Source organism: Aplidium turbinatum, chromosome 6, assembly GCF_918807975.1.
Source record: "Aplidium turbinatum chromosome 6, kaAplTurb1.1, whole genome shotgun sequence".
NCBI lineage: Eukaryota > Metazoa > Chordata > Ascidiacea > Aplousobranchia > Polyclinidae > Aplidium > Aplidium turbinatum.
In genome coordinates, this window is record NC_137477.1 from 11,495,825 (window position 1) to 11,514,028 (window position 18,204).

General features: G+C 37.2%; 1 protein-coding gene across 1 annotated transcript; it reads right to left on the reverse strand.

The window, feature by feature from the left end:
- Positions 1-979: 979 nt before the first annotated feature.
- On the reverse strand, positions 980-16,444 carry LOC145771859 (zinc finger MYND domain-containing protein 11-like). Its single transcript, XM_082583602.1, has 17 exons — positions 16,283-16,444; positions 14,432-14,591; positions 13,946-14,116; positions 13,636-13,719; positions 13,272-13,361; positions 12,690-12,818; positions 12,307-12,402; positions 11,857-11,975; positions 11,146-11,272; positions 10,133-10,219; positions 8,976-9,059; positions 8,510-8,606; positions 8,189-8,271; positions 7,854-7,922; positions 5,657-5,830; positions 4,857-4,985; positions 980-4,706 (listed from the first exon to the last, which is right to left on the reverse strand). Exons 1-17 carry the CDS (start codon positions 16,399-16,401, stop codon positions 4,509-4,511), a joined length of 2,016 nt encoding a protein of 671 aa, XP_082439728.1. The 5' UTR covers positions 16,402-16,444; the 3' UTR covers positions 980-4,508.
- Between the last annotated feature and the right edge of the window lie 1,760 nt (positions 16,445-18,204).

Below are 18,204 nucleotides of genomic sequence, written 5' to 3' on the forward strand. Positions count from 1 at the left end.
TGGTGGAACGGAACCCAATGAAACATTCCAAAAGCTCGAGGAATCCCTGTTCAATAATTTAATTACCTTATGCAAAAAACATCATTTGATTAATAAAATTAAATTAAAACACTCATGTTCAGATTTATTTATGTATAATAAAAACTGTAAAAAACATACAAACCAAGAGATTTTATCAGCACGTGTTTCCACGTCATAATTTTGATATAAAGTGGCAAAAGGGGCTTTGTAATGGAAAAGCGTCACGTGGAGAGGGGGGTTGACAAAAACGTTACGTTGGCGTCACATGGGGGAGGGGGTCAAAAATTCGGAAAAACAGCGTTACGTAATATTTGAACGCTCCCTAACCATAACGGTGTAGCCTCCACGCTAGCTATCAACACTATCAAATAGAATAGGCTACAACAGGGGTGCCCAAAGTTTTGTAGCCACGGGTCGCCTTTAGCTGGTCTTAGCGGGCCGCAGAAAATTTTTCACTCATTTTTGTCCTTGAAATCCGGCCTTCGCTTCAGGACTGTAGGCTATACTGTAGAGAAAGCAGTCACGAAACGTTTTAAGTCACAGTGTACGATCAACCCCGTTTAATCGGACTCTAAATTGTTTTTTTCTGTGCAATTTTTCTCGGTTAATCGAACCACTGCATTACTCAAACGGACCACCTCTCTCCACCAAAATCGAACTGGCAGTAGATTGTGGCAAGAATTGATACCGATAGACGCGTGTTTCAACCTTGACAATTTTTATCGACAATAAATATTCACAACATTCTACTGGCCTGATCTGAGTTAAGATAGTCGATTTTAAGTTAGTTAGAACTTTAGCAATAAAGTGTTGTGACAAAGCACAACTAAATGAGGCACAAAAGTAGATATTTTTGTTTTGTTTTATTATCTTTATCCTGCATTGCGGGAAAGCAGACTTGAGCGCTATGCATCGGTCTACGCCTTCCGACGTACACCTGACCCACGCTGCAGCCGACGGCAATGTCTGTTTCCGGTTGTCTACTCTACTTATTACTGAAATTTGGTACTACCCATTACTCGAAATCGATCACTGGGTAGAGGCAATTATCGTAAAGTTTCTTGCCCAGAGAAACAACAGCAAGTGCGGGTGGCTGGAGTCGAACATGCAGGCTCTCGACTGTGAGCCCAACGCGCTAACCACTCGGCCATGTATTGTATTATGAAAGATCGTTTGCTCGGACAGCAAAAAAGTGTTATCACAAAGTATGCAAATGGATGAACAAAGGTCATGGCCGACTCCATCAATACGATGGTTAAATGTAACAGCAATGCAATATTCGATATTAACAACTTTCATGCTGTCTGCCTGACATCGGTCTAGTTTAAATGACATTGACCCAATCGCAATAATAGCATTGCTACAAACTAAAACTTAACTAACGGTACGATCCAAGTCACTTGAGAATTGCCATTGGAGCGACATCTTGCCGGAAGAAAAGGGTAAAAAAATTTTCTATCACTTTTGCCCGAATCTTTTTTTAATGAAACGACAGACCACGATAGAGTGAAAAAGAAAAAGGCAATCAAGTTAGGAACCAAACGTCTGCAGACGTTAAATCAATGTGAAAAACGGTTGATTTTTTGTCTGGGGATGCTTTCGTGAAGTATTGTCCATTGTTTTTAACTCTATGTTATACATTTTGATCAAAAATCAATACAATTAATGAGCCACTGAGTAAAATTGTAAGGTCGACCAACAAACTTTAACTTTCAGGAGACAAAACAATTGTAGAAAACCTCAGGCTACGATCATGTCATTGTAAATAGGACTGGAATACATTAACGCGCCACAGAGAAAGCAACGTATACAAAGACTCCACTACTCTTGACCATGGCTACGTTTCCTACGTAGCATGCATCATCTAGTCCACAATTGTGTTCCTTTGGCAACATTCCAGACAGCAAATTGAAGTAGAAGATGAACAATCACGTTGCTTATCGTCAGAACTCATGTTCGAAGTGCGTGTGATTTCGTACCAAACAGCAACTGTCTTCGAACAGCCAAATGTGTTGATAACGAATAGGGAAGAGGAGGCGAATCGTCAATGCCACAACAAAGGGAACATGTACCTGGCCACGGCCAGTCCATGTCATCGTTGGCAATCCAGTTTCAAGCTTGTCTGGAGGCCGGTCTGCTACGCTAGATAGCAGTCAAAATTGCTGGTGTAAGTTTATAGTTTGAGTGATAGTTAACTTAATATCACTCAATACACTTAATAATACTGTATTATATACTTTGAGTCACTTTTGTAACCACACAAATAAAGGAACATGTTTTGGCACTTGTGTTGGAAATCTTAATGAGAATTCGGCGACACTGGTAACCCGGAAAGATTTGTCATCTTTTTAACGTGAAACTAGGAGTTTTGCAGTGACTTGAAATTCAATGATCACACTTTGGCAATTTGGATTCTCAAATCTATTATTTCAGAGACTTCAAGCATATTTGGCTTCGACTTGAAAATCATAACTACATCGGCCTCCAGTCTTTGTTAGAGGTTTGCACGTTGTCAAGGCCTGTGTATAAAGGTCGCTACGTACATGACAACAAATAACTTTTACGAGTCACGATCGATTTGAAAAGTTTGAACTATGGTGTAGCCAGGGGCGCCGGAAGCGGGGGGCAGGGGGGCGAATGCCCCCCCTGCCCTCAATTTTTCTGCAGATGGAGGGGCAGGGGGGGCAATGGTGCCCTTTTAAAGTCATGTAAGCTACTGCACATTTTGCAATATAACAATTTCTGCTTTTTGCTTATAATCTATAATCTTTCATTTTTGCCTCAAAATAATATTTACGGCACAAAATTTTGCAACACAGTACAGGCCTTAAACCTCGTTTTTTTTCGGCAGCCATCGTGGCCTACCGGGAGCTCCTTCTCGGCGGCCAAATCTGAGTGCTTGGAGGCCAAAATACAAAATAAAAATAACGATAGCAAAAGTAAGCTTAAATAGAATTAAACTTGCAACAATGCTAAAATCACTTAGCGTTGTTGAAGTCTGGGCCTGGGCGACGTCCTACAATTATAGAATCGTTGCACCATGCAATAACTGCTTTATCGGGATTGTAATCCAGTACTGCGGGACCATCTAACGACACTCGCACGAGTGTCTCCAATGTAGCTGATTTTAAAGAAGTTCGCCACTCCCCTAGAATTCTTTTTAGCAACGAAAAACAACGTTCGACTTGTGTTGACGATGACGGCAAGGTAATAAAATAAGTATTTCAATGATGTGAAGGACATTACTATTGCAATGATGAAAAAATGTTTTCCCCTCCGATGTCAAACTAACCAGTCTAACCTCGGAATGGCCCGTTTCGGTGAGTCCGATTCGGTGAGTCCGATTCGGTTAGTCCGATTCGGTGAGTCCGATCCTTTAACGGGGGATTTTTTCAATTTTTTTTTTAAATTATCGGGTACCGTAGCCTAATTATCATTGCCGTTTTAGGGTTAGGGGTTAGGAGTTAAGGTTAGGGGTTAGAAATTAGGAACTCACCGAATCAAACTCACCGAATCGGACTCACCGAATCGGACTCACCGAATCGGACTCACCGAATAGTAGCAGACCCGTCTAACCTAGTTCTCCTTTTTAACAACGATTCGATGTCCGACAACATCGAATCGACATAAAAACGACAATAATGCCAGCCGATGTAAATTAGCACTTCGGATTAAGACTTTGTTAAAATGAACGTCGGAAATTACAAACAAGACTTACAGCGCTGGTGATTGCAGATGGATATATTCCATCAATAACAAACATTTCCGCACAATGCAACAGTGGAGGTTATGACGCGCTGACCTAATTTTGCGTCACTCTTTCATACTACATATTTTCGACAGTTAATCCACGATCATTCTGTTGCGAAATTAAATAATTGGTTAAAAAGAGACCGGCGGCCAAACTTGGCCGATTGAGGAGGTAGCACCGGCGGTCATTCAAGCACTACTTAGCGGCCATGGCCGCAGGTTGCTTTAAGGCTTGACAATAGGTTACATCATTATAACATAGCATGATGCCCTTCTTTGTATACCAGACGCTTGTAGGCTATCATTACTCAATACATAGTGAGCTGATACATTAGCATTATCGCTATATCTTGTCTTAAAACTTGAAAAAAAAATTGCCCTTTCAGTAAACAAAAGTGCCCTTTTTTCGTAATCTTGCCCCCCCCCAGTCAAAAATCGTTCCGGCGCCCCTGGGTGTAGCGTGATTGAAAAGTTGCAAATAAGTCACGAGTTTTACGTCGATGTAACGGACGTAGACGTTGAATCAATGTAAACCTAATAGAATAGCAAGGAGTAGCAGCAGCACCACAACGGTGATTGAGATGAATAAAAAACGAAAAACTGGTGTGCGACATTGTAACATTCTTGTAAAAACTGGACGGAAATTCAGTTTGAATAGAAAAACAAAGAAGTGTTTTGCATTCACACAAATTTCACGATGTTTGATCAACTTGCGAAAATCGGACATGTAATGACAGTCAAATATCAACTTTTGGCTTTATCATGCGACGCGGTCGAGGGTTCGACAAATTCGAATTCAATCTGCCGCCTTCCGCGTCCGAAATCACGGCGCAAACACTCTTGTGTTTACCGAAGTCCTTGTCTTTGCATTCGATGCTACAGTAATGCGTGCTCCTGCAGCATAAAATAGTGGCCTCTTCTCGGCAGAGACAACACTGCAAAAAACAAGAACTCGGTTATACGTTATATGTAACATTGCAGGTGAACTAGGCTATACTTCAAAAATTAAAAGATTCTGTTACTATCGCTTCAACTTTGACTTAGTATCATAAATATTTTAACCAGAAAGTCTGCTTAGTGCTTACCCATTGCTTCGTTTTCAGGTCGTTGATTTCTTTTTGATGAGCGTCTTTAAGTTCTGAAATAATTTTCTCAAATTCCACAATGACAGTTTCCTTCGCTTGTTTTTCCACTTTCTTTTGATCAAATGCTGCCTGAAAAACAAAACGTAGGAGCTAAGTGAGCCGCATAGAAAAACATCGAGGGCTCTCAAACCATGGGTCGCGGCCCTAAGTTGGGCCTCAGATGGATTGAGTTAGTACTTTTTCTGAGGTATTCTACGATCTCTTCTACAGTCGATTTGAAAAAATGCAGATAAAATCAACGATTATCAAACAATAACTGCCAACTAAAAGACTGAGCAATCACTGACACTCAGAAAAAGCAATAGACATAATAGGAATAAAACGATATTTGTTTTAAACATTGTGGTTTCCAAAATTGCTCAAATGTTTCTACTTTAGGCGACGTCGTTGTTGCGACCTTGAAACATTGTGATAAAGAATGATATATTATGTACTTTGCTAGATTATTCCGTTTTCTTTGAGTCATTTTCTGTAAATGTTATCATTCTGCTTATGTTACTTTTATTGAAAACAAGCCTAGATTGTTTTGGTAACTACAGTATACGTTAGATAACAATATTTCTATTTACATTAAACTTAATTGCACTAAAAAAGCATAAAAAGATTAAAAACGTTGACTGTTGACAAGAATCAAATTTTTTTAAAGAATGATAAACTTTGCTTGCTGGGAAACCAGACAGCAAATCTGGGTTTGATTGGGACTGATCATCTGTGGGAAATTGTACAATCTGAATACAAACCTTGCAAGCAGCAGCTCGGATGAGTTTCCCATTTTGTAGGCGGGAAGAGTCTATGACGTAATCCTTGAATTTTTCAAGTATCATTCCATAACGCAACTTGCAGCTGCATGGACTACCACCAAGCTCCAATGGCGTGACTTGCGTTTGTTTATCAAAACTGTTGACCATCTCAGCCTGGTGAGAGAATGACATTTAAATAAATTCATGACTTAAAAGAAAGTTATGACTAGGGCAGTGGTTCTTAACCTTTTTCCCCTTATTACCCATTTCTGTCCAGATCAAAGTCTCATTACCAAAATCTAATTTTATCTATCTTGCTATTTTGCCATGTTAAAAATATAGAAGAGCGTTATTCAACAAAAACAACATTTAACGCAAAGAATGACATCAATAGTGTCAGTGAGACATTTGCTCTTGTTTTTGTGTACAGCCGATGCAATATTGGATGCGATTTTGGATACTGCACAACGCAAATCTGACTCCAGATCTAACAGCTTGTTTCCGGATTTTTATTTCAAAGCAACAACACTTCAAAATGCTGATTCACAGAGATAAGTAGAAGGGAACATAGTCACCAATGTTAGTGGTTTTTGCGCAACTTTTAGATATAGCCTACTTTCCCTATCATTCCCCAAGATTTTCCCAAGCTTTTATCTTCAGAAGAAGCCTTGACAGATGACTCATGAATCATGTCTAAAAACCCTTCTTGGATATCTTCATCTTCTTCACTGGGAAAATTTTCTTAATAAAATAAAATATCACTGGTTGTTTTGAACGGACTCAAAACATCAAAAAAGGTGTAGGCTAAGTAATAAAGCAACTTACAGCTGTGACATTGTTTGTTACATCTATAATTCTAAATATTCTGGTTCAGCTGATTACCCACCTGCTATCCTGAAATTACCCACATGTGGGTAATTACCCATAGGTTAAGAACCACTGGACTAGGGCAACCAATTTTTTTACCTAAAAACTTGAAATTTTGACTTTATAATTTATAAAATTTGACCTAATTTTGACAATAACATTCTGCGTTTGCAACCCAAATGCGAAATACAAAGCATATTAGAAATCAAACCGTTAGGTAAGGATATCTTCTTTTTCTAATGAAATAAAAGAAAAATGTGGAAGACTCAACGACACCACAGCTAACAAACAGGTAATGAAAGTCACTCGAAAAACTGCAAAAGATAAATATGGAGTGTCTTTAAACATTGCGAAATTACTGAGTTCTGCAGTATTATACTTCAACATCAAGTAATGTTTCACATTATCGCTTTTGAAGTTCCTGTCTTGTCATTCACCTTTAGGTGTTGTGGTAAACTCAGAAGCATAATCAAGCAGTGTACTACGACCTTTGGAAAAATTTGATTGTTTAACGTTAGGAATAATTATAGGCTGGCTAAAGACAAATTTGAGAACATCAGGAAGCTAAAAATCAATACCGGTACTATTGTGTATAATGGTTCGAAAATTCACCTAACCAAGACCACATCACCTGCCTTCCACGCCTAGCCTACTTAATATTCAATCGTCAGTAGTGGGCGAAACAAGATTATTACCTCAGAAATTGCAACAAATGGATGATTACGTCAGAATAGCAACAAAAAATCAGTATCGGTGTAGCTATAATAAAATATCAATAGAGAGTTCGAAGAAAAACTACGTTAAAAGAAAATTTTGACCTAACCAAGAAATTTAATATTTTTTTGACTTAATAACTTTGAAACCACTCTTCGTTGTCAGCCTGAAATTTAGTTTATGGACGTTTTATAAGCTTTGAACAAGGCAGAAAAATTTTGACTTTATTGACTTTTGGTTGCCCTAGTTATGACTTAAATAAATGAATATACTGCAGAAATAGATACAAAAAACGTGCTTGCTGGTAGCATTAAAAGTTTTACTTTTACAGTTTTATGAGTTGGTAAAATGTTATACAAAGTGAAATCCGTTACTTGAAAGCTATTTTCTGTTAAATCATTGCAAAAATGAATCAGTTTCGCCAAACAACGGTGGTTATGTACAGGTTGACAGTACAGTGATCACTTGCTCCAACCACACAGTATGTCAACAAGCAAATTAGTTTTTTTACATTGATTCAACGCTTGCACACGTTGAATCAATGCGAAAAAGGTTTGATTTGCTTGCTGGAATAAGAGCTCCGGTATTTTCCTTGAAAGAGAGTGATTCAACTTACTTGGGCATCGCTTGTGGCATGAAAGGTTTCTTCACACTTAGCTTTCTTTGTTTCTGGTGACTCTGAGACCTGAAAAACAATATTTTTTTACATTTAGAAATGTAAAAAGTAAAACCACTTGACCCAGTCACACGATGCAAATATTGAATTGAGGCAACAAAGAACAGACTTGGTTCGTTTGCTATCATCGGCCAATTGAAAACGTCCTCAATGCTGAACATCCCAGACAACAAATCCACCGTTTTTTACATTGCAGATTTACGTCTGCAGACGTTGAATCAATGTAAAAAACGGTTGATTTGGTGATTGGGTTACAGTCTCAAAAAACGACTCACCACTTGATCAGCATGCCTCTTTCCAGCAATATGATTGTTTCCGTTCAGACATGATTTCAAAGCAAAAGAATCATCTGTAGAATCTAGAACCATAAAACAAGCGTCAAAAGATCATCTCATTAATTTGCTGCAGAAGTGTATTGAGATTGCTCAAACAACTCAGAAGGACGAAAAAGCTCAATTCAATTTCTCAAACAAGTTAAATTTCCATTATTTTGTCGCATTCAAGCTTCTGGCGACTGTAAAGGTTTGGATTAAGTCGGTGGAAAGGCAAGAAGCCAGTCTATCTACTCGGCCAAGCAGTAACTCGTATCAACCAACCTGACGTAACTGATATGTCGAGAACGGTTTCTTTGAAATCAACATCCGATGATTTTGTTTCTTTTTCTTCCACAGTGTCGTCGTCAAGAGAATTTTTCTGATGAAAATGAAATATTATTCATGCTGGGAACATTTAGCACTTGAATGAGAAATCCGAAGAAACCTAATTATGACAGTCAGGAGCTTGAGTAAACATATACAGAGGGCAATCGACCAACATTGACGAAGGGGATTCCTATTGAACGCAGAACGTGAATCAATACAAAAAGAACCAATCTGGCTATCTGGGATTTACAGCAATACACTTTAATAGACGAAAAACAAAATTACCTTCACACGAATGGCACATCCAATGATGAATGTAAAATGTCATAAAGTTCTTGTATATATCACTTCAAAAAGTCCAATTAAAACTTTACGTGAAATTACGTTATTTGAAATGTACTGAGTGGTAAGTCATACAAACCTTAGGTGTCAATTTGCTGATGTTGAGGTCAAAATTTAAACTTGAAAGTGTACATTCTTGCGCCGGCTGTTTTCCCATAGACATCTACAAGTAAAAAGAAGAAAAAAAAACAAAAGACAATCATCTTCTTCAGAAGTATGTTTTCAGCTATTTCCTGTGGCAGAACGGGCCCAAATATGCGAAGATTTAAAAAATTGTCGTTGTTTGGTGTAGGGCGCTGCAGCACTAAATAGTACAATCGGAAATGCAATCGCTTTATCACAATATAAAACTAGTTTAGAAACAATAGTATTACACGATTCAATTGCTTATTCAAATATTCATACATTAACTGCAACAACAAGAAGCTGCCTTAAAAAGAAGCAAAAACAGATGGAACCAAACCACCACGGTGACTGATCGGTGATGGCCGTCTTTGATTACTGGGACGGGACAAAAAAAGTATATATTTTCACAGTGAGAGCTAAAAACTGTACTGTTGATTTGTTGCAGAAGAATGGCTATGTTCAATTGTTCATATCTCTTAGGTTTGGATACTTTTGTCAGTGCAGCAGAGAATGCGCTATGAATATTCACAGTTAATTATGAGACGTTGGCACTAAGACGGCAGCAAAAGGCCGTAGGGTCAACTAAGTCAGCTACCAAGCTTGTACAAGTAAATGGAATATGGCAGTTGTACATCAAAATCGATTAAGAATTATAAAGAAAAGAACAACTGCAAAACAGCAAAATAAACAACAAAAAGATACAAAAGCAGGCAGCTGGATGATGATGGAAGTTTTTCTATTATGCAAGAGTAAGTTCATGCATCCAAAAATCTATATTTTGCCTGTTTTTTTTACGATTTACACAGTAAATACACTGTTTATTTTAGTAACTTTTTCTCTAAAACAAAAACAATCCTTCTACCAATGTTGTTCTACAAATCTACATCAAAGCCAAAAATCAACATTTTAGCTCATAATCTTTGCGACCTACTTTGTTAATTTCAATTACCATCACTGTGCATTGGAAAGATATTAAGCTTATTAATGATATTAAGATAATTATTAAGATAATATTAAGAATGTGATAATATTATAAATAAAATTAAGATATTAATGCACAGTATTAAAGTATTTCATCTCTTATGAATCGAGTAAAAGCAAATTACAAACCATAGTAGAAACGAGCTTTGGATTTTTTCCTATCCCAAACGGAGAGTCACAAAAAATAATCTTGGAAGCCTCTTCCTTGCCAAATGCCTGCAAAAGCATATTGGTTGTTATAATACTTAACAAGTAATATATAGTAATGTAATACTTATAAGTCGAGCTTAACCGCTCGTCCGAAAAGACGTTAAACTAGTGTGATACTGTTCCACTTTGATATTAGTGTTCACGCAGTGTATAGAATGGAATTAAAAGCGGATTTGGTGTTAGAAGTCTTGTCTCAGATTTCATAGAATTTAGACATACAAATGCGATAACACTTTGAACACACAGTATCACCTGTTGGTTATGTATTGTTTTACTTAATTGAAAAATTACTGAGAAAAACAAAAGAGTTTTTTTAAGTATATTGCTGGCCTAATGCCACATACTTGAGCCAGGCTTCAGCCACGGACGTAGGCGGAGTTTCCAAGGTAGACAGCTCTCACCACTTGGTGATGCAGCCGACGCTTTTGGATTGGATGCGTCAACAGTGGATCATTTATCGATTAACAAAATCTGCTGATTAATCGATTTATTTCGCGAAATACTTTTTCCTTACGCACCAACCGTAACCCGCTGATTAGAATTGCCGATAACTGACCCACAGATGAATTTCACACAAACTAATCTTAACTATCTAATCTGACGATTAGCTTAAAGGGCCGCTTGATAAATCCGCTGTTGGTGCACCAACCCTTACACAAATATTTTCAAGCTATGTAGCCGACATTTAAACAACCGCTGCCTGAGCATACCAAAGTTTATCGCTGTTAACACGTAATTTAAAGCTGTTTTCATCGTGTGAACTACCAAGGTTGTTCCAACTGACGATTCTGAAGGTTGGTTCTGACGACAAAAAACAAAATCGTTTGACAGTATCGCAAAATTTGGATACTTCTTGAGTACAATTACGTTTGATAAGAGCATTGTCACTTAAAGTTTCATGAAAAAATAGAAAATCGGGATACCGAACTTACACATTCACATTGTCGAATGTATTCCTTCATTTCGTTACTCGCTTGCTTCCAATGCTGCTTTCGCTTTATCTTCAATTCAACAGGGCTCACGGATATCCCCCTGATAGCGTCTATGGTGACCCAGGCCCTGCAAAATACAATAGCGTCGATAACAATGCTTCTAGATGTCGTGATTAAAATAGATTCTTTAGACGAGAAAACAACTTTTGTGTCCACCAACACTCCAACAGACAAGATACTTGCCAAGTTTCAGCTATGCGCTTTCGGCAAGAGTTCAACCGACAAACTACTTAAGTTCTGGATAGTTGCTTTCGCTATTCAGCGACTGCGCAGCGACAAACAAAGCTACTAACAAAAAGCGAAACCGATTTTTATTAATAACACTAATCTAGAGTGATGCTTCAGAAAAAATACAATTAGCAGTATAGCACCAGGACAAAGCTTTTGCACAGCAAAATAGCGAAACAAAATGCATGCATATTGCATAGGCATCAAAAGCACCAGTCTATTTATAAACAATAGCGTAACAGAGGGGGCACAATGAGATCTAGGCTTGCTAACTCATGAATTGCTGGTACATGTGTTACTAACTTATTTTCTTGCCATTGCCGGTGCCTGCATCGCCTTTGTAATTGCGAAAAGGGCACGTCAAAGATTCTAGAATTATGGTCGTGCAGTGGTCACCTATTTTTAATGCAAAGTTGAACTAACCTCGGATGGTGTTTCCCAAAGAAGCGGACATCCAGCCGGTTGTCTTCCACTTGAATTACTTTAGCTGGCCAGAAATCAAAACCTTTCTGTTTGGCCCACACAACCTGGTGAGGAGGGTCCTGGAAAAACATGATATGATTTCGAATTGATGTCAAAATAGTAGATAGTTTGTTTTCGGTCCGCGATTATACAATATCTTTTTACCAACCCTTCTCATAGAAAATTGCAACATACTATTCAATGGGAAAAAAGTTAAAACAATTTCCTTTGAAAAGGTAAAGCTGATTATTGATTATATAGTCGTGCATGTGATAAAAATATCAAAAATCTCCCTTTAATTAACGCTTCCCTCATTTGAGTAGCACAAGTACCAAACACATGCGAGATTTGCAGGAGATGCTCTCATACCTTACAAAACTAGCACTGATGCCATTGCGAACTAACACTTACACATGGCTGGCAAAACCAATCTTCCATTGGCTTGGAGTTTGACAAATAGAAGCAGTTCTCGCACAACTTTAGCTCTTCAAGTTCATAGTGGCATGCCTGTGAACAGGTAAGTTTGTATTGAAAATGGACTTTTTTGCAATTATTAAAAAAAAAAATTGTGAGAAGTTTTGTTCATGAGGTCTTCACAATGTACAGAAACGTTTTTAAATCAACGTGAAAACGCATACGTTAACACTAAAATTTTTATAACAGCACAAAATTTTCATGGCGGTACAATTCATTCTTGATCAACACAAAAATACCAAACTAACAAATTTACAAAACTCTAATTGCCTCAAAAATAGTTAATGTAAAACAGCCTGTTCGCAAGTTGAAATCCTTACTTTAACAAGCTCTTTTACACTCTTCGAAAGCTTATGCTTGGTGCCGAACATAATGCAAATATTGTGTTGAATCAGTCGAATCTTTTGACGAAATTCCTCGACAGAAGAGAAAACTCCTTTTTGACAATCCTGATGAGTGGATAAAAATGTTACAATTAAAGCCTAGATTTCAAATAAGGACAAAGCAAGCACTAAAATTTATGATTCATGCATTAGCCCACTGTGGAATAGGCCCTAGTATGTACTGTTGATATATCGTTATTTTAAAGTGAAAGTTATGCTGTATTTAAAGAAATTTAAGTCTATATATTTTCAATTCATCGCTGACATTGGTTCCAAACTATACTACAGTGACAAACAAGCTATTTCAGTAAACTCGTAGAGTACCTACAGTATGAGCATTGAGCAATAAGCATTTTTTTAAAAACTTCTAGCCTTAGAAGTAACCATAAAATTTCACTTGAGTTCATTTGCTGCAATTTTCATTACGTATTACAAAACTTATATAATGCACAGCAGCGCAAGTCTTAAAAAACCATTTGTGAAAAATATAATATAGCAACTGTTGCTGAACCATCCTACCCTATGCAGGGTATTGAGATCGTAGTAGGAAAAAATAAAAAACACTTGAGATGGAGCCAAGTCTGAAAATCTTTTTTTGAGTTCAGGAATCTAAACAAAAAGAAATTTATTATTTTGCATATATGGACAACCGTACTAACTACTATGTGGCATAAGTACAATAGAAGAATTATAAAAAGAAATATACAGAATCCAGAAAACAAATATATACTACTTTGCATTTAGTAAAAGACAAAAATTTACAAATTTTATCTACAAACTCAAAAACCACTTTCAGGAAACACAAGAAAGTTTTTAATAGACAGGAGGATGAAAAATAACTAAAGCAGCTCTAAAATTAAAAAATGATCAAGCATAAACCCACATTGTCCTTTTGCTGGGTGACAACAAAACTAAGACATCTTGCAAGTTCAATCTTATCTTTGGCCTTTGTTTCTTTTGAAAGACTCTGAACAAAATGCAAATACACACTGTTAGTTTTCAATACAGTACAGTATTTGCCACAAAGATTACAGGAATATTGCTGCAGCACAAGAACTGAACAGGTATGTTTTCTCATTAAGAATGAGTTTTTATGTTTAAACTGTCATTTAGATAAAATATAGCAAGTTCCCAAACAAATCGTATCAGTGAAAAAGGGAAACGGAGTCAAAATGTGATGACCATTGACATACAATACATGAAGGGCACGTCCAATTCCCATGAGTAGTCTTGTCACAAGCACTTGAATCAATGCAGTCTGGGTGATAGACATAGACACATGTTGAACAAGTAATAACTTCTCCTGGTTGGTGACATACAAAGCAATACCAGTCGTGGCTCTCACTTTCTCTATCGATGAGAACCTTTAAAGAGTTGAATACGGTAGTAATTATTAAAGCAGTGAAGCACCTGAAATAGAAAAATCTTACAGCAGAGAAATTCATTTTAATCTTAACTTAACTTAATCATGATGAATGAAGCAATGGAGGCCGCAACAATAAACACTTTATCCAGAACTAGGATTTTCTGGCTAAGCACAAATTTACGTCCCATAATTTAAGCAAACATTCTGAATAACATGTACAGTAGGCCTAGTCTGTTAAAAAGTATACAACGGTAGTGTACCTAGCATAAAAAATATAACAAAGAAAAACAAATTAATGCACAGTTCAATTAACCTGTTCAACATCTGGTATCCAATACCCTTCCTGTTCTACTCCTGCTTTAGTGCCTTTGCAGCCGACCGTGATGGTTTCTATGACAAGCCCATCCAAGACTGCCTTGTGAAGTAATTGTAAAATTTCTTTTGGTGGATATGAATATTCTCTTTCCATATACCTAATTTACAATAACACTCATTGAGTTATTAAATAAAAAAAAAACTAGTTTACCAAGCTTAACACACCAACAAAAATTGAGTTGCTATTGCTACTTACTACAAAACATGCATTCAAGCACATAGTTTTTGAGCATGTGAGGTTACCGTATAATACATTTATACTAATACACCTTTTTTGTGTAAACTAGCCTAGCCACTTAATAAAAATAGTTGTAAGTACAATTATAATAAACTATGCAAAAAACAACTACAGACGAAATCGGTTAAGTGTATGCCATATACTGCTTAAATCTTATTGTACATCTTATTGCAACATCTTAGTGTATCAAATCCTATCTTATGTTAAGTAAAACTATCGATTTAACGTATTCCACTTTAAAAAAAATATTGGATATGTGTATCAGGATTTGCCTCTCATTTGCATACTTTATTCATTTAATTGTATCATTGTCTTTGCTTACAAACATCTGGACAAAGACTCATTAGTCATGCTACAAACGTTTACCGGTAAGTAAACAGAGAATGCCTCTTTTTTCTTTCGCATAGGTCTGCTGCCACATAACGGTCAAAATTTCACCAGACAGATGCGTGCCATTAAAAGAAAAACAAGCGATCCTGTAATCCTGTGCTGTGATCTCATCCGCAAGACATCCTGCCACAAAGATCTAATCTTTGCCGAGCTAACCTTTGTTAAAGCGAAAGAACGGACAAAGAAAATAACCACACTGCAACAGATCTAAAAATAGTATATATAATACGCTTCAAACAAAGACGCAGGCAGTCAAAGTTCATCTTGTGACATCACAGGGATAGTTAAAGATAAAAGGAGTCTGATTGCTGTAGTTTGTGGGAAGATGCTTTGATTGTACAACCAATTGCTTGCAATGCACTGTGTTGTGTAATGAAGCACTAATAAACTGATTAATTAGACTTGTAAACAGTTGTAGGATTTAACCACACAGTTGTGAAGCCCAATGCAACCAAGTTAGCACACGTACATTCCCAATAATAATGCCTGATCACAATAAACCTCTTTTCTTGACAAATTGAATCACTCGAATAAACGTGCCTGGCAAATGGTTGAGAAGATTAACCGATTTTGTCTGTACTTAGATTAGCAAAATTTATAACTTTTGATATGATATCAGTTCAGCAGACCATAGGCATTAGGCCTAGGAAGGGCTGTAGCCATTTCTCTCTAGAGCAGCCTACTGCTCAGATATGAGATAAATCAATTCAGCTTTAATTGAAGGGGTACCACTCTCAAATCAACGGAACTTCGTTAAGTGTCTTGCCAAAGACACAGCCACATGCTCTTGAGATATTTTCATACTCCTAAGTGTGTAATAATTTGGTAGTATTGTTGCGTGTATTAAAATTACAACAGCACATTTTGTGATTGCTTTTAAAAAGATGTAATAATTTGAAAACCAAAAAAATAGCCTAAGTCACATAGTTAGTGTAAAAATGTAAAACTTACACAACATGTGATAACATTACTGATAAATAAACTGTTAAACTTTTTTCTGTCAAATTATTTTTAATTGCAAAATATTTACAAATTTGTGAAGTGGATGCAATTATGTCAATGGTTGCAAATAAAGTATCATGCAAATCCACCCTATGCCAAACATTCTGTAATACTGTATTATGAATAACAATTCAGATATGAATAATTTTGTCTACTTACTTAATGATGCGAGTTAAATTTGCAATCTGTCTCTGTTTCCTGATGCATTCGATAGCTTGATAAAACTTCTTAACAACAGCAGGATCAGATGTGCGTCTTGTAACAGCAGGTCTATCCATTTAAATATTTAATTATAATTTTCTTTGCTTACTACTAGACTAAATGTTTGCTAAAAACGAAACTTTAATATGAAATACAATGGCTAATCAGACCACACAAAAACTAGATCAAAATGTCAGGACATTAACTTTGGCAAAATATTGTAAAATGGTACGGTACCGTCGGTACCATATGTAAAATTGACATGTTCTCATAATTTAAATTTGTTAGTTAAAAACATGGTATATACATGTTACAAATTCATAAAACAAAGCTTTACTTCACAATGCTTAATCCTCTTAAAGCCTGGTTACCATTCAAGCTACTGTAATCCTTGAGGTTGAGGAAGACCAAAACAAGACACACTGACACAGTGCAATCAGTGCCCTCCTCTCCTTTCTCACTCTAATCTCTGGCGGTAACGCCTAGAACATCACACAACTAAGGCGAAAGAAAAAATTGAATTGAGTCCTGTCTTTGTCATGAGTTACCAAGGGGGGGTGGGGGGACTTGTATACCTGGGACTGGTATATAAGTCCCCCCCACCCCCCTTGGTAACTCATGGCAAAGACAGGACTCAATTCAATTTTCTCTTTCGCCTTAGTTGTGTGATGTTCTAGGTTTTTCCATCTCTGGCAGTGGCACCGCTGCCCAAAGGTTGCCAGAGAGCTTACAAATTTTTCTAGCCAAAATCAGGTTTCAAAGTAGCCAAAAATTGCAAAAACAAGCCAATTTTTTTTTTGCAAGTAATCCAAAAAGGATTCAAAGCATATAAGTATTTTATGTACACTTAAAATGACCAAAACGCTTGGAAAAACCGGTTTCGTTCATATTTGTTGGTTTTATTTGTCGTCTGTGGCTTGTTTTCAGAAAACTAGTGACCAGTGAACTCACCCAACCGTGACTGTGATAAGAGAGTGAGTGCTGATGACTGCAACCTGATTTTGTCTAATCATGGTCTGATCGTCTTACACTGTACGCAGGGGGGGGCATTAGACCAGGGCCATTAGACCATGCCACCCCCCCCCCTTAAAAAAATTTTAGTAGTTAACGACGTAGATTTTAATAATAATAAGGCATTTAATATGTTTTGGATTGCACTGTCAAAGCAATTAACAATGTTGTTCTATATAGACTAAGCCGATACGAAATACATGGCCCAATCCACCTACCCCACCCCAGGTAGGCTTATGCCAATGTAGCATAGTGTTCTGTAAGCCTATTATAGTGAGAAAGAAATGGATAAAGTCTAAACTAAAACCATACTGGGATATCATGACGACGTCTGGGATATCAATGGCCAGTGGCATAGCCAGGGGGTTTGGGGGTTACAACCCCCGCTTTAGCATGCGTGTGACGTCACGATATTGAGAATAATGCTTTCAGTCTCTTTATGCTTGGGAATGATGCTTTCAGTTTAAAAAAAACTTGCCCAATTTTAAACAAAACTGCATTCAAAGAGCGAGTTTTGCCAATACCAAACATTCAAATATCTCAGCCAGGAATTAGCAACAAGAAAACATAGAGACTTAGCTTTATTTCCGAAAAATGCCGAAGAAAACATGATCTTATCCTTTTGCTTTGCCACCTGCCAGCACCATTTTACAGGAATATTATACCCACATTTTTGTTGAAAATGCTCTCAGAATGCACCAAATTCAAAGTAGGCTAATTTTTTTAAATTTTCTGGAGGAGGTCCCCCAGACCCCCACCGCTGGGTGTCGTCTTAGGCAAAAACGTCGTCGGGCTTCGCCCGCCGGTCGTCAAAACCCCCCCTTTCAAAATTTCTGGCTACGCTACTGTCAATGCCCCCCTTGAGAAAA